The following is a 20,462-nucleotide window of genomic DNA, read 5'->3' as shown; positions in this document are numbered from 1 at the left end:
TGTTCCATATACATTATGGAGTATTATGCCTCCATCAGAAAGGACGAATACCCAACTTTTGTAGCAATATGGACAGGACTGGAAGAGATTATGCTAAGTGAAATAAGTCAAGCAGAGAGGGTCAGTTATCATATGGTTTCACTTATTTGTGGAGCATAACAAATAGCATGGAGGACATGGGGAGATGGAGAGGAGAAGGGAGTTGAGGGAAATTGGAAGGGGAGGTGAACCATGAGAGACTAGGGACTCTGAAAAACAATCTGAGAGTTTTGAAGGAGTGGGAGGTGGGAGGTTGGGGGCACCAGGTGGTGGGTATTAGAGAGGGCATGGATTGCATGGAGCACTGTGTGTGGTACAAAAACAATGAATACTGTTGTGCTGAAAAGAAATTTAAAAAAAAAAGCAGTGGTAAAAGGGGACACCCTCGCTTTGTTCCTGATCTTAATGGGAAAGCTTCAATTTTTTTCACCATAAGCCCAAGGTTAGGTCTAAGCCTTTTGTAGATTTCCCCCTAGTTAGCTCCATGTAGCCTGTCTCATTACTCAGCATTAGACCTTCCTTCTGGCAATCATCTTCAGCCCTCTCAGCCCACATCAATTACAGGTGGTTATATCTAATTTTGGAGCTAATCTGGACTAATCCAGAAGTCTGCAGACAGCAGAATGCCTTTACTAATGGGGCTTGGAATTAGTATTTGGTGTTTCTAGACTAAGTCTTGGGCATTTTCATGGTTCCTGAGTAACAGATTCCTCCTACATGGGATTTGTTTGGCCCATAAAATTCAATGTCCATTTTACGTCCCTCAGTAGCACCTTAGCTAACTTCCATTTTCCGAAGCTGAGTAAACCAGGTTGGAGCCATGACATCTAAGTGGTTTTCTGCCAGCCCCACCACGCTCCTGCAGGAGCTGATGTTTTCCCACATGTTTGCATTTCCGTGCCAAAGTAGACCAGCCACCCAAAATTCAATGCTGCTCTTACTTAATTCTACTATTGCCATTTTTTTACAATTCCTGCTAACCCATCCCATCTGTGGGATCTGTCCCTGGGGTCTACAGCCCTTATGATACAATGTACTTTAGAGAGCCAGACTCACAGTTCAATCAGTTTCATTAATCTAGGGACTATTTCCTCTCAAAATTATTAGTCTCATCATGCCTTTCTTTAGTTAATGATTCCAACTTTGTCTCTTTTCTCCCTAAAGTTATTGCCCCAGAAAAGGATGTTAGCATCGTATCTCATCTTAATTCCTTAGAAATCAAGCCAAAATTCCTACAGTCTGCAGAGTCCCGAGATAACTCACATAAAAAAAAAAAAGTCTCAGTGCCATATTTATTTATAATTTATGCCTTCTATGAAGAAATTAGGTTACCATCACCATCTTGGTGTCTTGTAAACCTGTATTTCCAGCCTAGATCTCTCAAGGTTGCAGATTCATAAATTTAACTTCTACCTTCCACCTAGATGGATATCACACTCAACATATCAGATAATGAGATTCATAGTTTTCTCTTCTGCCTGCTGGACTTCCCCAAGCTGCTGGTTTACCGTCCGCAAGGCCCCGGCGCCCCAGCCCCGGAGATCCGACCCGGCCTGGTCAGCTTCGGTCGCGGCAAGTCCTGTCTCTTCTGCCTGCACCCCGCCACCCTGCAGCAGCCAGCTCCTTTGGACCCCGCTTTACACCTTGCTGCTGCTGCTGCCCGCCTCCCCCCCCCACCGGGGCGTCCCACGCCCGCCCCGCAGCTCCTCGGTGCCTGCATCATCTCTCTGGCTGCCGCCGCCCACAAGGTCCTGGGGCAGGCCGCCCCTGGCTGCTCCCATGGCTATCCAGGGAGTTTCCCGCTGTATAACCAAGTTGGGGAGCGGATTGGGGACATTGCCCTGGGCTACCACTTAACCGATTTAGGAAGCAGCTTGTTGGGGCATCTTGAGAGGCCGGTCGCTTCCACGGGAGGTGGGGTGAAGCACGGAGAGATCGGTTCCCAGACCCGGCAGGAAAAACCAGCAGCCACGCTCAGAGCCAAGAACAAGACATGCCGACAGTTTTCTCGTGGTTTTAAAAATCCCAAAAGCACAGAAGGGTTTGGAGGAAGGAACTTTCCCCAGTAAGACCAATTCTGGTGACACGGTTTCTGTGAAGCATGGCAAAACCAACTTAAATTCTAGTGGTGTGAGGAGCTTTAGCCCCCCCAAATCAGGAAGTCACAGAGTTAGACATCGAAACAAACACATTTTGCCCCCCTCCTCTGTATTACACTCATTTGACCCAGAAAAGATGCCCCCTGTACAGGGTACAATCACCATTAAGCCTCAGATAAATGTACCTGAGGAACCGGATGGTATTTGTGTGGAGGAAAACAGTGCAACTGCCCCCAAACATACTGATTTTCTGAAACGTACTAATTCTGGGGCACATGAAAATCCTCCAGTGCCCATAAATCCTCCGCACATTCAGGATGCAGGAGCACGTGACCAAACTTTAGATCATGTTCAAACTGAACAAAATAGAATTAATACAATAAGGCAGCTGCCTTTGTTAAATGCCTTGTTGGTTGAGTTGTCCGTGTTATATAACCAACCTGTGGCAGGCCCTACTCAAATACATCCTCACTTAGCCTGGTTATATAGAACTGAGGATAAGAAGTCACCAGGATCTTCTGCCAAATGCACATGTAAATCTGAATCTAAGGATAAGCTTCCTGTGGAGGGAAATGAAAAGTCAGTGAATCTTCAGTATAAAAAGAACCAAGTCGAAAATCTCAGAAAAGGTAAACATTTTGAAAAGAACAGTGGTGACCCCCCCAGAAGAGTCCCAAGGGGGAAGCTGCTTTACGGTCTAACAAATACACTTAAACTACATTTAAAGCAGACAAATCTTGATATTTTGGTAGTACATGAAAGAAGAAAGCAGTATAGAAAAATGCAAGCACAAATGTTGGGTGCAAAACTCAGAATTCCTTCATCCAAAGTTAAAGTATTAAGCTTTGCAGAACAACATCAGAAGCCATGCCAACTGCCAAAAGACGAGTGTTTGGGCTTAGATGCATCTTTTGCTGAAAACAGTGATAACTCAAAGCAAATCAGTGGAGTTTTTGATGACCCTAGCACGACTAAAGAAACTAACCTGAAATGTGCAACTGAAAAAACTGTAGATTGTGGTGAACATAGAACAGATAATGGTTTATTGGAAGAAATTGTGAGGCCTGCAAATTCCACTGTTCCACAAGGGTTTATGCATGCAAGTATTTTGGAAGGAAAAGTAGAAATGAAAGTCCAAAGTCCATGTGTTTTCCAACAAGTTGCAGTTATTGACAGAACTGTAGTAGATAAAGAAATGGAAGATAAACAGGTCAAAACCACTGATGATGACATTCTTAATGATGATGTCGGTGAAGATAAACCATGTAAAAATAGTTGCTCTGAAAGCATCTCAGAACTCAGGTATTCCGATGACTTCACCAGCCCTTGCTCTTCTGAAGATTTCTCTACCTCTGAGGACACTAGCAGAATTTTACAAACTCATGATAGCAGTCCCGGGTCAGAAAATCCAAAACATAATCAATATACAAGTAAATCTAGTGAAGCAATACTGTCCAAATGAAAAAACAGCAGTGAAAAGAGTTCTGTTCTTAGCCTGCCTTTTTCAACTGGGTCGCCAGTATACTCATGTAAAAGATCTTATATTTCAAAGATTAAAGATAAAAGTTTGGAGGAAACGTCTAGTATCTCTACCAGTGATTTATCTTCATCACATTGGACTGAGGAGAAAGAAAACCAGATAGATCAAAACAGTATGCATAATACTGAAGTTCTAAAGAGGGGTCAGGACCTCCCTACTAAACTTAAAACAAGAACTGGTTGCAAGTCTTCAGAAAAAAGCTAGTCCCCTCGGACATCACAAGTGAGTTCTTATCTGCCATCTAACTTGTCGCACCTGGAACTTAATGTCCTGGACAGCAGTGCACCAGATCACTTTGACAAAGATGATGAAGTTGCCTCACTAAGTATTTACAATCAATTCAAGGATATTTGTGAATTAGTGATAAATAAACTTCCAGGATATACAGTGTGAAAATACGTGCTTTTAAAAAACATTTTATTTTTGTATAACCTATGTGTACCGTTAGTGAAACAATTTTAAATAATTTTTTACATTATTTTAGTACATAAATTACATGGGTAATTTTTAAAGAAATATGTTATTTTGATGTCTAGATAGTATTTATTAAGTTGAACAATATTAATCATGAAATTACCTTATAACCTAGGTAAGATTGAAGTTGTTTAATCTTAGAAGAATAAAAGTATCTTTCTAAACTCTGAAAAAATCAGTCATCCTAAAGCAGACTTCAGGCACACCATTAAAAAAGAAGCCTAGTTAATAAGGATAATCTCAGCTTCTAACGGGAATAAATCATTTGACAAATATCGAAGAACTTACTGTGTGAGATGCAGAAAGGTACAAAAATGTTTAACATACAGCCCCTGTAGGTAGAGCTTACTGTTTTACACATATATGAATTCTTTAGGGAAATCTTTGATATATACACATCACATACCCCAATAGGTAAAGTCCTTTTTATATGTCATCATGTGCTCTACTTTTTTTTAAATGCAGTTTGTGTGATCACTTGATTAATGTTTATCTTCTTAAGTTTTGCGAAGGAAGGGACTGTATCTGTTTTGCCCACCAGTATATGTTCCTGGTAGCTAGCACAGTCTGGCCTTGGTTGGGGTGTGATAAAATCATGTGTTGAACAAATTAATGAAGGCCACACATTTAAAATAACCTGATGGTAGCCAATAGAATTAAGCAGTCAAACAAGCAAAAATTCTAAGAATAAGCAGCAGAAAATCCTTATTGGAAACATGGTTATTTGACTACAATATTTTTGTTTTGGTGTCTATAAACAGCCTGCAGATGTTCAACAAAGTATTTGGGAAAGGAAGCTAAGAAAGGTGTCTTCCAGTTTCTTATATAGAAATTCAGTTTATTGTTGTCATTTCAGGTTGTTCCATAGTTATTTTTAAGGTATTCAAAGTTTGTTTTTATCTAGTGATCATTTCTTTATAATTTCTTTCATTGGTTTTGTACTTAGACCTTATTGTGTTCAACTATTTACATGTAATTTTTATGTATTATATTTTAATTTTTATACTTTTAATATATCTGATCTTTTTAGATATATAGAGTGAGGCCCTAATTTTCCTTCCTTTGTAAGTAATCAAATAACAATGCAGGTATTATCTTTTGAATGATAGTAAAATTTAGAAAGGTGGTAAAAGATGAGGATACTATATTTTGAGAAACAATATGCATAAAAGAAATATGGGAATGAACATAATGTACTCATGGGACTGAGAAAATATCTTGATTAGAATGGTAGAGTGGTTGAAAGGATATTTGTTGAGTAAGAAAAGTCCCCGATTGTAGGGAGCTTTAAATCCCAAGCATAATAATAAAGACCTAAGCAATCCAAACAAAAGAGTATTTTAATTTACAGTTGAGCACCAATACGTAGTCATGGCAGTTTGAATATTAGAAATTATTGAAATAATTTCCTGAAGGCACAGAAATTATACCAGTAAATGTTTTGAAATATGAAGTGCTTCTTAATGGCTAATGGCTATGATCTTAATTTTTCAGTTAATATAAAGCATCTACTGTATCATCTCAGAAAATCAAAGTAATTTAATGCTAGGTGTTATAGCTAAATATCAGCTTAGTGTGTAAATTGTTAGCAATTTTTCACTACTATGGAAGAGAAAAATATAAGCAATAATGTCAGAAACATTAGAGAAATAATTCCTTAAAAATCAGCTTTTATTTGATTAGGAGTAAGTCATTGCCTGTGATGAGAATAGATGAGAAAAATGATTAATTCAGTATGTCTGGGGTACAACAAAGACTAAAGCATTAATGTACTTTAGATTACAAAACTAAGTAGGTAAATAAGATTCTCTTCAAGTCACTCCATTGGTATTTATTTCTAGAATTGTGGTGTTAGTATTAATAGCTTAATTATAGTGAAAAATACTTCTTTTCATGCATTTAGTACTTTCTATTTTCAATCTATCTTCAAATTCTACTTCCTGTTTTAATTCTACAACCTAGAAGCTTAGTTTTTTAAGAATATCATAATAGATACTATTCCTGAAATGTTCTCTGTACCCTGAATTGCTTAAAATCATTGAAACATGAAATAGTATTTCAGGCTCTTAAATAAGGGAGACCTGTTATTTAATTGTTTGTAAAACTAAGCTACTGCAATTCAGCTTTTCTGAATAGCATAGGTAGCTGAGCTGCTGTGGGAAAAACTGAATGGGAGAGGATCTAAGAAGCAGTGAGCCACAAAATGTTAGGACCTTAGGAGGCAGCTGTCAACAGTGACAAGTCCTTTGAGCTATGACGCGTACACAGATTCTGAGAGGGCTCTGCGGATGCATACAATATGTTGGTTTTTCCCTCGGTCATAGGTACACTGCCCATAGCTTCAGATACAAGGAACAATGATACTGAACTTTCTGCCTTGGGCTTCTGGCTTTCTGTAGAGAGCCACCCCTTCCCATCTCAATTAATTTTTATTTTCTGCATATAAAAGCAGTGCATTTGTCACAGAATTATTTGGGAACCAAGCTTTTATTTTCTGCAAACATAGAGTTAAAGATCATAAATAAAAAACACACCATGGTTAGAAAGTCAAAGGAATTTCATAACAAAGCAACATATAAACAAGATAAACAATATTTACATTTGTCTAATCATAAACTGTCCTTGGGCCTAGAGGTATAGCCATCTCTTAGGCTACTTACACTTTTATTGGTATTAGGATAACTGGAATTGTGCAGAATGATAATTTACGTGCCAATATTTGCTGGATCCTTCTCATTTTTAACCTAAAACAATGCAAGAAAAACATGCTTAGTCAAAGACCAAGGCATTTTTCTATTTTTCTCCAGAAATTTATCTGTCATTCTAGGAAATAACAGATTTCAGGAAGAGCATCATTAGGTTGGAGTGCCTAGCCATAGGAATATAATTACTTCCTTGTTTTTCAAATACTTATCTGTTATGCTAATAATGTGTATTAACTCTAGAAAAAAATAGAAAATTCAGGTAGAAGTCTTTGCTACAAAATTGTGTATTAAGGGAAGGTTTTGGTCTTTCCTTCCAAAACCCCAATGAAATCACTGATGTAAAAATAAGAATGAACCCTTAGTAGCCCTGGAGAACAAGGCAGATGCTGCTGGAGGACAGGACCATTTGAAGAATTTCTGGAAGATAAAATGCTGGTGGAATAAGGTTGATGAAAAATGTATTAGAAACCTACCCATCAGCCTTGTCCAGGGTGGGAGCTGCTGGAGAAATGAGAAGATAGGGTTTGTTTTCTGAAGAACCTCAAATATACTTCAAACGAAGTCGACTTAGGAATAGAAGCAGGTTGTGGGCAACTTGGGGGCAGAGCAGAACTGAGGATGTGAGAAGTTGGAGCCCAACTAAAGGTTTATCTACTAGAAAAGTTGTTGGGATCAAAGAGAAAACTAGTATTTTTGCTTTTTGACACCAAAATGTTTTTATTTTTGTTTTTGTTTTTGTTTTTAAGATTTTATTTATTTATTTGACAGAGATCACAAGTAGGCAGAGGCAGGCAGAGTGAGAGAGGAGGAAGCAGGCTCCTTGCCGAGCAGAGAGCCCAATGCAGGGCTCGATCCCAGGACCCTGAGATCATGACCCAAGCCGAAGGCAGACACTTAACCCACTGAGCCACCCAGGTGCCCCGACACCAAAATGTTTTTAAAACATCTTTTTCAGTTTTACTGGGGAGACCACTAACACTTTAATCCTGGCCTTTGGAGATGGACGAATGGTAATTTTCATCCTCGGTCAGGTTATATGAATTCTTGGAGACTATTTCTTCACTATAGGATTGGTTTGAAGATTGAACCAACTTTACCTAGCAAATGGACAGTGAATATGCGTGTGAGTGTTGAGTAAATTTAGAACTACAGAGACTATACCATGGTATCTGTATTTCTGTCCTAGGGGGCCCTATATTTTTAATTAAAATCTCAGGAAATCAACTCTTCAAAAGATTTGAACAAATTTTCCATGGCACAACAAGGCAAAAAGGTAAAGCATGGAGATAAAGCAAGACAAAACTTCTGGCCAGTGAAGAAGACTGTTTAGGACAGAGGGCAGAGCCACAAAACCACACAGAAGAAGGAGCCCTTCTCAGAATATTAAGCAGGGGGGCATCTAGCTTTGTGCAGCGTATTAGGCAGTGGTGAGAGAAGGGTTTGGAGGGAGAAGGGGATGCAAAATTTCCTTTCCATTCATTAAGAAAGGGAATTGAGCCAGGGCATAGGTAAGGACAAATTTTTTTAAAATAATAAAGCAAACCTATGTGCCTTGGACTATAGGAGGTTGCGTTAAAAACGTCTTTAAAATTTGTTTTAAAATTTTTCTTTCTGGATATTTCAAGTCTTTCTATAGTAGACGCAGAAAAATATTTGCCCCTTTATACACCTTGGAAGTGATGCAGTGAGTGGGGAAGGAGCTGTGAAAAATCAGTCATAATAAAAGAACCAGAAACTTTGAGAATGAGTTGGGAAGAGATGAGACAGCTTTCAGATCAGATATTGGAACCGAATAGGGAGATCCATGGCAACAGGAATCAAAATATTCAGGTTTTAGTAAAGAATATTTGTGTGTGTTTGGGAACAGACCAGGGTAGGAGATCAGCCAAGTTTAAGACAAGTTAACAGCTGAGGTCATATACCATAAAGAAAGAATGTGGGTTGGAACAGGTCTGAGTCAGTAGCTAAGTTAGTTACTGTAGGATCAGAAACCCATACTTGTAAGCTTGACAACTAAGAATATTATCAGTTTTCTTCCTTTTTTGTTTCCTTCTTGGTTTTAATATAGTTCTTTTTTTAAAATTTTTTTTTCAGCATAACAGTATTCATTATTTTTGCACCACACCCAGTGCTCCATGCAATCCATGCTTGAAGGATCTTTTAGTTGAGCTCAAGAGTAATAGGAAATGGATTGGGCTGTACTCCTAACTTAGCTGAAATCCTAACAGACGAGCAGTATACTCCCAGGGTCTACATACTGAAAGACAAAGAAGATATGGGGGCTCTTCGAAAGCTGCTCCTTTCTATCCAAAAATTTCTCCTTTAGTTATCTCTTCTGTCCTGGAAACCTTGAAGTTTTTCTTTTTGATTTATTAAGGGTAACTCTTCAATTTCAGGGCTTACACCCAACAACTGTGTGGAGTACTGTATTTCATGCTTGTGATTTCGGTGTCAATCCTGTAGACTGAATTGGGACTGAATTCTGGACTCAGAATGACATAAAAAACAATGAATGGATTGCTTTAGCTATGGAGGAAACTATTGTCAGAAGATTTGAAAATAAATGATTAATGATTGCTTACATATCCAAAATTCTTATGAATATTTCCAAGAACTTTGGGACTGTATTTGTTAACATGAGGGAAAAAATATTTCTAATCTTCCAAAAAGAAGGTCTGAAATATGAACATTGGCTTCTCATTAGCAAAGTACTCTCTATCCTGGATATTCTCTGTAATAGCCAAAAGCCAAGTATTTAAGAGGACAGACCTATTTTCAGATGGAACTTTCTTCCGTTCCAATGCTCCTTTTCTGGAATATATGATTTCATGGTACTCTCTTGCTGTATCACTGATCACAGCATGAGCTTATTCTGTCAATCTCTCAGAACCAGTGCTAGAGGTAGGATTTTACTAAAATCATGGTCTAGCTTTTCACTGGAAATAGATTTTTTAAAGTATTTTGGTTATGTGGTCTCCATTGTCATTAACACTAATACTTCCTGACTCTGATAAGCAGTTTACAGCTGATGAGGAGCTTCCAGTGCCTGACAATATCTTCAGAAGAATCCTATGAGTAAGCATTAATATAGACAAGGAAGCTGAGGTTGTTTTCCATATCCATAACCTTTCTCATTGCCATAGAAGAACTGAAAGGCTCTTAGTATAAATATTAGGAAGTTAATATTCCTTCATTATTTATATCATTTCCAGAGTCAGAGTGGATAGCAAGAACCTATGAATAGATAAAGTTTAATTTTGAACTTTATAAAACTGTGCTGTATTTCAGACCTCCCTATTATTTTGGTGTCTTCTGTTTTTATCTTCTAATTCAGTTGTTTTTACTAAACCAGGTGTATGCTTTTCTGCATCCACAAGGAGGAACTCATCCGTATGCCGAGACTATGATTATACTCTAAAGGAATCCAGGTGTGGTATTAAAAGGCAGCTGAGAGTGTTAGCCAGTTATTGCCAGAAAAGAAAACTCGAATTCAAGGAAATTTGGAACTAGAAATGATTTTACGAATCATTTAATTCAGCTCCTTCATATTACAGAAAAGGAACATGGCCCCAAGAAATGGAGTTTGCTGGTCCCTCACCCACTATAAGATTATTTCCATTTGAAAATGCTACTTCATGTGTCAAATGGGAAACACAGAACCCAAATTGTATGTCTGGATTCTAGAACATTTACACTGAAAACACTAACCAAAGAATTAACTCATTCAGAGATGTGGGAATTTCATCCTCTGTGTCACAGGAAAGGCATTATGTTTAGGACCAGGGGCAGGCCAACCTGTTAGAGTCCACATCCCTGCTATAACGTTAGGCAGGTCCCTCAAGGACTCAGTTTTCACATCTGTACAATAGAGAAATCAATGATATTTATAAGATTATAAGGATTAAATGAGGAAATATTAATGATTAGCATAATCCCTGACACCTATGAAGATATATTGGCCATCATTATTTCCCCAAATCTGGTAAATGCAGACTTTTTCCAGATGGGTCAGCTTATTGGTAATACCAACCTTTACATTTTTCCTCAAGCCAAAATTGTCTCATCCATGCTCTGAAGCACTCTACATTTCCATTGCTTACTTTTCCACGTTCTTGAATATACAGCTTTAGAATAAATATTAATACCAGGGCAAGTCTTCTTAAAGAACATTTTGTATCATCCAAAAGTTCAAATTAACTGCCAGAAAGCTGTTATAAATTTTAATTTTTTAGTAACTACTTAGTAATTACTTAGTAACTACTTAGTAATTACTTAGTAACTACTTAGTAATTACTTAGTAACTACTTTAGTAATTACCTTGGATACAGATATCTCTTAATTTTTTAGCTTGTTTCTAGTCTTTCTTTTCCTCCTTTCCTCTCCTGCTTTTTCTCTCCCTCTCCTTCCTTTTCCTCTCTCTTTACATTTTGTGTTACATATGTGTCTTATGCAAAATGATATTGAAGTATAATATTCATACATGTAAGTGTGCAAAATATGAGTGTGGTTCTGGGAATTTCCTTAAGGAGAGTTTTTGTGTAACAGCATCCGGATCAAGGAATAAAACATTGCACAACCCTGTCAACCTCCTCACGCTCCCTTCCAGCTGTTCTCTCCCCTCACCCAACCATCACAAAGGGAAATGCTATCCTGCACTCCAACATCTAGATAGTTTCACAGGCCATACCGTGTGCACACTTCTGTGCCTGGTTTCTTTTGCTCAATCTTATGTTTGCGATTCACCCATATCATGGCATAGAGCTGTAGTTTATCATATCGCATTGTTTTCTGATTTTTCATTGTGCTTGTACATCCCAATTTACTATATATGCTACAGCTAATGAGCATTTGGATTATTTCTAGTATTTTAGTATTAGGAGTCATGTTGTTAGCAGCCCCAAGTTCCTTATCTTCTCAGTTATTACTTACTCATCAGTAGGCCAATGGCAGAGGGTGTTGATAGAATGTGCAAGTATCAAGAAGTGAGTAAAACAGTTGAGTTAGTTTGGTTTGGGGCAGGGTTTCCACAGTCCTTGTGCACATAAACATTACAAAATAACAATTGTATCATTTTGATGATTCCACATACAAGTAAATGTTTTAGTAGTATTTAAAACTGGCATTGCAGAATATAAAGATGAACAGTAAGATTTATGTGACTCATTTAAATTCTTAATTTTTCTTTAACTAGAAAAACACTTCATGGCAGAATTTTAAGATGATCCCCAGAGATCTAGGCCTTTGTAATCTGCTTCTAATAGAATATGGTGGACATGACAGGGTTTGGCAGATGAAATTAAAATCCCATATGAGTTAAATTTAAGTTAATAAAAAGGGAAATTATCCTAGGTGAGCCGCACCTAATCAGGTGAACACTTTCAAGAGAATTACAAGTGAGAAGCTCTGTGACCTGCATTTCTGAATTCTATAGCTTAAGAGAAATGTGTTCTGCCAACACCAGCGTGAGCTTGAAAGATGAGACCCCAGCCCCACCCAAAAATGAGATTGAAGCCTATGAAACCCTGAACAGAGGACCCAACTTAGCATTCCTGGAGTCCTAACCCACAAATAATACACATATTACAGGTGTTCTTTTAAGTTGCAAAGTTTATGGCAATTAGTTATGCAGCAATAGAAAATTAATACAAAACGCCAAGAAAAATCACCATGAAAAATCAAGAGAGACCCTGGAAGAAAGGGAAAGGCTCTATACTTAGTGACTTTTCCCTCTATTTTGAACAATGAGTCCTACATTTTGACTTTTCATGGAGCCTCCCCAAATTCTGTCACTGGCCCTAGCTGTTACTCCAAGCTGGTAAAAGGCAATCCAATTACCTACAGGCTCTCCTCTGCATTATCTAAATGTACATAATATTTGGCACAACCTTTTTGGGCATGGTTGTTGTGTATCATACTTGAGAATACTGTGCTGAAGGCTACACATTTCCTCTGAAGAATCTGAACATTATCTTTTAAATTTTAATTTTGCAGTCTGAACTAAAATGCCTACATATCACACTAGTGACGAATTTGGCTTCTGAAACTTTTGTACAGAATTACAGCAACTCTTTGGAGGTAGAATCAGTATAATTCTGCATACAATATTTTCAGTGCATAGCATAAAATTATTGAACAATACATAACCATTTATGAACTGTATTCTTGTCAGTTACAGTGATTCCTATGGATTTTTTTTAAGACTAACTCTTTCCACAATGCTTGCTCAGAACCAGTTGCAGACTTTTACAGTACTATGTCCTCAAAATGGTTTGTTTTGCAGACATTTGGTGGATAAGTATGTGTAACCAGGAAGGCCCACTTCCCTAGTTTAGGGTGCAAATATGATGATTATTCTTGTGCCCGCTCCATATACTCATGTTAGCAGGAGGTCCAGCATAAAACTTTGAGAACTGTACCACCCCAAATGTCCAAGGTCTGAGAAGCTTACTTGGTCTCAATTAAGTGGCCTGTCCTACTTACAGATGCCAGGCCATGGGACTTGCCCACGAGCTGGCCTTGGTGTTTGGCTTCATTGGTTCCCGTTGTTGAGACAGTGCTGCATCCGAAGTTTGTCTCTCCCTGGTCCTGACTCCAACTCAGTTCACGAAGGTACAGTTATTTTGGTTTTTACTCCTAATCTCTCATTCACAGGGTGGCTGGAATACCTTCTCCCTGATGATCTAGATGTTCCACAGAGCAAGGATCACAAAGACAGGTCCTTATTTTTCTCATTTCCTTTGGTGTCTTTAGGATCCTTTCCTATGAGAGAATTTGGACATATATTATCCTAAAACATCAGAATTCCTAATAATTTCAAACATCTAAAGAGAAAGACTCATGGTTTGATCCTGTTCTTCCCTAGACCCTATCTGACGCCCACCAAATTTACTTACCTTCTCCATCAAATCACAAGAAGGTTCTCATCCTTAAGGCCAATTAAAAAAAATGGATGTATATTCTACTTAAATTTACAAAACTAAGAGGGATCTCGCTCTTGACAAGAGTCCAAGAACTTCCCTAAGGAGTCTTCTGTGTGCCATTACAGAAAGGTAGTTGGCAGTGCCAGATAGCTGAAACTAACCTTTCCTGTGCTGGGCATCTTCTCCTGTCGAGTGTTGAGACTGTCTTATTCAGTCTTGTCTCTCATCCTCATCCCCAGCAAGGAGCCTACTATAGTGGACGTTGTACATTTTGGATAGATGTTGTACAATTGAACAGAAGCAATAATTAAAGCCAGTATCTATTCATAGTTGACAAAGTAGGATAGTCTATGCTTTGTCTGCCTTGCTGCTTAGCTACGTGCTACCCTGCCATCCCGAAATTTGTGGGCTGGGACACTGGGAATGGTGATCCATGAAACCCCCTCACTTGGTGTCCTGCTGTCCTAAGGAATAAACCAAGACCAAAACTCTTTGGTTGATTCCTCCAACCCACTCTTTTGGCTGATAATCTTTAGGTCTTCCTGGGTTAAGAATAGAGGTGAACACAGAGCAGGAAGATAACCTCTGCCCATTCTGGATGTCACCTCCATTCTCCAAGTTCATTCTGGAGATCGGTTACGCAAGCCGACTCCCCAGAAGCTTGTGTGCACTTTTGCAGCGGATGTTTTCCAGGCCGACAGCTCCTTCAACATATGGCATCTCCTAAGAAGCACCAGAAGATTGAAATATTCTGATCTCTGTGCTTCGACTGCATTTCTCGGAATAGCTTGGTTATAAAACTCACAACAAATAAAACTTCCTTTAACACTCTCAGGGTGTTAGGAAGAGCTAGACTGTGGTGTGTATTTAGACCACTTTGTACCTAGATTTAAATTTTTAACATTCCCTTTATAGGCAACCAGTTTCATTGTGGGCATTTTAAAGAACAGGAGTGTAAATGAATATGTTTGATTTCAAATTGGCAGACCCATTCACTTGTTTTTATCATGTAATATTTTAAACATTCAGAAGAAGAAAAAATACAACTAATACAACTAATTCCATTGTCCAGATTTAAGCCAGTGCTGGCCTTATGGTCTCTCCCTCTCTGAGGGTCCCTCCCTCCCTCTCCCTGTCATGCTCCCTCCCTGGTGAACAAAACATGCAGATACAACAGGCAGCTCCCTTGTTTCCTCCCCCATTTCTTTGTTTTCCCTTCCAGGGGATAAACATTACTCTGGGGTTATTGTGTTTCCTCCCCATTCCCGATGGGGGACATGTAGGTTGTTTCCAGATTTTTCTTATTACTAACAATGCTGCAGTTAATATTTTTCTTGTCCCTCTGTGCTTGAATTTCCGCAGGATTTTATACCTAAATGGAATTGCCAAGTTCAGCGATAATACACATCTTCCACACTGCCAACTCCCTCTCCAGAGTGGTTCAACAGCTGGTTGAGCTACCAGCGGCATGAGAATTCCTCATATTCCACTGCAAAACTTGGTAAATACTAGACATTTTAATTTTTCCTGCTATATTTAGCTACTCTAGCTTTACAGTAAGTACTGAAACCTAGAAAAGCAAGTCTACTCCCTTCTTTTTCTTTTATATTGTCTAAACCAGCAGTTCTCAAGCTTTATTTTTTGTCTCAGGAACCCAGGAACCACTCTTGATTTCAGCTCAGGTCATGATCTCAGGGTCATGGGATCAAGCCCCACATCTGGGTCCATGCTCAGTGGGGATTCTGCTTGAGATTCTCTCTCTCTCCCTCTGCCCCCTTTCCCCCCTCATGCTCTTTCTTTCTCTCCCTCAAATAAGTAAATCAATCCTTTAAGAAAAAGAAATACATTTAAAAAAAAACACATATTTTCAAATTGGCTGTTTGCTTGTATGTAATTGGAATGGTATTGATTTTTGTGCATTAGTGTTCATTCCAGCAACCTTCCTAAGCTCTTCTTCTTCCTCCTCCTCCTCCTCATCTTCCTCCCCCTCCTCTTCTTTTTAATGGCCTATCTATAGGTTTTCTTGGTTCTTTTATGCAGAAAACCACACTGATCTAAAACACGGTTTTAAAGCTCTTATACCTCTTGGGGGGTTCAGGGAAAGATAGGGAGTATTTTGTGTTGGCAAGGACCTCTTCTTGCCGTACATTTGTCAAGAGCTGAGCGGAACTCACAGAGGTCAAAGTGGGCAGTTAAAACAGGACAAAATTAGAGTAACAATCCAGTCACACTTATAGTAGAAGCAAAAATCTAAACTGGAAAGGAGACTGGCTCCACCGGTGTTTAGTTTTTCCTGCCAAATGACACCAGGCTCCCACCATTTGTGGACCCAGGATGGTGAGGGGAGGGAGACGAGACAAGGATAGGTGGTGGGTATTAAGGAGGGCACATATTGCATGGAGCACTGGGTGTTATATGCAAACAATGAATCAGGGAACACATCAAAAACTAATGAAGTACAGTATGGTGACTAATATAACATAATAAAAAAATAAAAATAAATAAACATTTTTAAAAGTACTGGGATGGGGCCTGGTGCTGAGTACATGTCAGCAGGCCCCTCCTTGCTGACTGTGCTCCAAGTGTGTGGTGAGAAGGCAGCCTTCCCTCATGACTCCTGCCACATGAAGCCCTGGTAATTTCCAGTGGTCGAGCCTGAGAAGTCACACCTAAGATTGTGGTCTAGAGCTGGATTCCTCAATGTTACACGAAGCAGTGATTAGGGACATCCTTCTCCTATTCCTGACCTTAGAAGGAATGTTCCATCATTGAGGTGCCTGATAGATAAACACTTTGGAAAGAGGTTCCCTTTAGTACTTTAGTTGTTATTATGGGATTTTTTAAACCATAAATATGTCTTGAATTTTATCAAGCATTTTTCTGTGTCTATTGAGCTAATCATATGCTTTTCTTCTCCAATCTAGTGGTGAATTAAAAAAAGAGATTTTCCAAAGTTGAATCACCCTTGCTTTTCTTTCTTGGTCTTGATGTATTCTATTATCTATATTACTGTATTTCATTGGTTTATACTTTACTTACAAATCGCCCTTTCTTGTATTGTTTGTCTATATTTCATATCAAGGTTATAGCATCCTTGAAAAATACATCATACAACCTCTCCTTCCTCTTCTCTGGATTGATCTGGATGGGATAGGATTGGTCTGACCTTGAAGGGTTGGTAAGTCTTTTGTGAAAAATTATCTGAGACAGCTGTTCCTTTATGGTAGTATTTGCTGCTTAGATTGTGTTGGGGACCTAGTTCAATGTGATTAAAAATGCCAAATCGGTTGTTGTTTCCTAAAGTTTTAAAAACAGAGCATACCACTGCCACAAAATGTATAAAACTGACTACAGCTTGTCATACAATTTTGAAAGGTAACAAAGGCATTGAGGGTTATATTTTACTCTCGCAGACTCCAATGAGATGGATTTTTTTGTTCATTTTACTGTCTTCTCATTTGCACACAACATGTTTTCCCGCTTTTCCTTCTCTCTTGCTTGGTTCCTTGACATCACATTCTTTTGGTTTTTCCCTCCCTTTCTAGATTCTCAGAACAAATCTTTTCTTTTCTTTTACTCTGCATCTGCATACGGGACCCTCTCACTCTTACCCTGCCCTTCCTTTTAATCCCACCTTAACTTCCTGTCTATATTATGTGTCTCTCCAATTGCTTCCAAACCCACCCAGCTGGTGATGATCCCCTGTTTGAATCTCCAGCACAAATATCTCTTCTGAGTTCCAGTCTCAAGTGTGTCCCACACTTAGCAACAATGTGACTTTGGTTCCCACTCCCCAAAACAGTCCATATAGTTTTCTGGGTTGTACTTTTCTGGGTTATACCTTCTCAACTCTACCTTTCCCCACCCCACTCTGCCACCTTTGTGGAGCACAGCCACCAACAAGCTGTGAAGTCCAGCTTCTGTTTTAGGTTTATCAGCAGAGCTGCTGGCAGGAGATTGGAGAGTTCCCTGAGTCTCTTCCTGTCAGCCTTGGGCAGGGTTGGCATAGGAAGAAGGTCATGGTTTCCATGGGACACTCTTCTATAGCTGTAGCAATGACTATGTTCTCTCTGAGTTCCAAGGATAAGGGCTCCTGGCATTATGAGTCCTGGGGTCCTTCACCACCCCTTGATGGGCCCCCTAAACTCTGTTACATATTCAACCAGAGTTCCTCTGTTAAATGATCCTCAGTTACTATATTAGAGGGGACCACTTATTTCTCCCCAAGATTCTGACTGATATGACTTCCGAGCCACAGGACATTGCCATCACCTCTGGTTTCTCAAGACAGAAAAAGTCCCTTCTGGTCATCTTCTACATCCAGCTCCTTATCCTACCCTGTTGTTGCAACTTCCTACTTACATCTTGAAATTACACATTTCTCTCCTTGCCATGGCTAACCGGTAGCTACTTTGCTGGTCTTCCCATTTTTACTCTTGCCTCTCTTTCAGTCTACTCACTGTGGGGCAGACAAAAGCCCTTTTTAAAACTAAAGTTCAGATAATATTTCTTCACTGATTAAAACTCATTAATGGTGTTCTCTTAGGGTTTGTATAAAATCCAAATTCTTTATAATAGACCTCCCAAACATTGTACAATGGGATCTCTACTGACCTCCCCAAGATCATCTCATACCTCCCTCTAACTTGCCTTTCATTACCCCAATCACACTGTCCTCCCTGTTGTCCTTAAACATGGTGAACTCAATCATACCTCAGGACCCTTACATACACTTTTCCTTTTCTTTTTTTTTTCACTTTTTTTTTTTTCACTTTTCCTTTTTGAGGGAACTCTTGATCCCCTTCATAGAACACTTACTACTCCACTCTTCACATGTGCCTTCTCATCCTTCAGGTGTTTTTTTTTTTTTTTTAAATTATGCATATAAGGTAACCTTTACAAAGTAGCATTTAAAAATAAATCCTCTCCCAACTCAAATGCCTGATAGTGTTGCCCTCATACCAGCCAGAAAATATTTATTGTATGTCTGCCGCATGCCAGGCACATATACACAGCGTTTCCTCTCCTTGCCCGTGAAAGAACACTTAGCGCTTCTTCCAGGTAAAGTTTCTGTGGGCTCCCTCTTGGCCTGGCTTCTTCCATTCTCAGACACGTGGATCGGCAGCCAGCAGTCCAGCTTGTCTCATCCACTCGACCTCTTCTTCAGTGACAAAACTGCACAAGGCTCTGGCCACCACCAGACGTATGGCTCCAGCCTGGGACGACCGCCCACTGCCTGAGACTGTGCAGGTCGTGTCATGTTTTCCAAGTCGGTCGAGGAAGTGGAAGGTTACATCATCTGTTCTCTGTCTTGTGTCACTGGAAAGTAAATCAGGTAATCCATTCCATTTTCTTTTATTCTTCCACTTCCATGCTCATAAACAACTGCTTCTGCTTTTGCACTCTTTCTTTTACCTTCGCTGGTGCTGAAGGCCATTCCTTGCTCGTCATACTGCACAGGTTCAATCAGGTGTTTTTTTGATTGAATAGTTTACACTCCTACGGAATCTCTGTACAAATTCTTCTTCAGCACCACAGCGCAGTGTCAATAACCTTTCTAGCAGCCGAATGAACTGTGCATAATCTTGATCTGACAGTTTTTCCACTAACATTTCTTCTAGTTCCTCCTTAATCAGCCATCTGCTGCCAATCAGGTCTTTGGTTTCAGTTTTTTTCTGAAAATAGACCTTTGGCTTGCAACTGATTCTGACGTTTTTCTGCTTCTAGTAGCTTTCCATATGCTTCATGCATTAATGAATAATATGACTGTTTGCCGGTATAAAAGAGAAAATGAAATGGACGGCCATCTTCCCCACTGGATCGCTCTTTGTTTTGGAAAAATCTGTTCAGGATGCTTCATTACTGGCCTGGCTTGATTCTTAAACAAACCACTCGGAAAAGGGTAAGCAATAGCTCTGTCAATGTCCTCTTGCGTGAAAGTTTCTGGATCTTCTATCATCATGTTGGCTAAATGTCTCTTTCCTGTGTTGAACTCTTCAATTTGCTTTTTAATAAAATCCACTGTGTAAGTTTCACATCTTAAGGCTGCATACCACAGGTGTAACAACATCCTTCAGGTTTTGATTTAAATGTCGCTTCCTCAGAGAGACCCCATGACAATCTTATCAAGATTGATTTCTCTATCCCACCTTGTCCATGCCTCATTATGTCCTATCATTATATACTGTTAATTACTTCAGAGTTTATAATAAGATACAATTATGTATGTTGGCAGTTTTTTTTTTTCTTTTTGGTTTGCTTTATTTCCTATTTATTTTATTTATCATTTGACTTCTAAACTTTTGGATGACAGAGACATGACTATTTTGTTCACCATTATATACCCAGATTTAAATACAATTCCTTATATTCTGGCACATGATTGCATTCAATAAATATTTGTGCAATGCATAGATGTCAGAATATTCACCAAGTAGTGTTTTCTGAAGAGGTTCACAATAAATGTCATTGGAAACTGAGGAGATAATTTTCTTCTCAAAAGAGAAGGAGGGAAGGAGAGAGAAAGACATCATATGCATGCCTTCTCCTCCCTGCCCCAAGGAATGATCAATATTTAAATGTTCTTAGCCTGCTGAAGATCTAGAAAAGCCACTTAGCTGCAGAGTATAATTCAATTACACAATAGAGATTAAAGTTTCAGCACAGGGTATAATTACAAAGATGT

General features: G+C 39.0%; 2 protein-coding genes and 1 pseudogene across 6 annotated transcripts in view; 2 read left to right on the top strand and 1 right to left on the bottom strand.

Annotated features, from left to right (window-relative positions):
- The window catches only part of LOC116573399, a 56,654-nt gene extending 37,721 nt beyond the window's left edge, over positions 1-18,933 (top strand). For 2 of the 5 annotated variants that reach the window (XM_032313505.1, XM_032313498.1), the window contains one exon: positions 13,211-13,433. In XM_032313505.1, coding sequence (XP_032169396.1) covers positions 13,211-13,264 — 54 coding nt within the window. In that variant the 3' untranslated portion in view covers positions 13,265-13,433. Of the gene's footprint in view, positions 1-10,209; positions 10,270-13,210; positions 13,467-15,139; positions 15,279-16,859; positions 16,956-18,838 lie in introns of those variants that run through there. The other 3 variants (XM_032313503.1, XM_032313502.1, XM_032313500.1) reach the window with 3 other exon arrangements.
- Positions 1,464-5,412, top strand: LOC116572997 (microtubule-associated protein 10-like). Its single transcript, XM_032312575.1, is given in 4 exon segments — positions 1,464-1,999; positions 2,001-2,177; positions 2,179-2,264; positions 2,267-5,412. Coding segments are annotated over 4 exon segments (2,604 nt in total). The 3' UTR covers positions 4,072-5,412.
- On the bottom strand, positions 18,723-19,847 carry LOC116573588 (annotated as a pseudogene).
- Between the last annotated feature and the right edge of the window lie 615 nt (positions 19,848-20,462).

Source organism: Mustela erminea, chromosome 14 (genome assembly GCF_009829155.1).
Source record: "Mustela erminea isolate mMusErm1 chromosome 14, mMusErm1.Pri, whole genome shotgun sequence".
NCBI lineage: Eukaryota > Metazoa > Chordata > Mammalia > Carnivora > Mustelidae > Mustela > Mustela erminea.
Note: the sequence above shows the minus strand (reverse complement) of the source record. Positions and strands in the feature narration are given on the sequence as shown.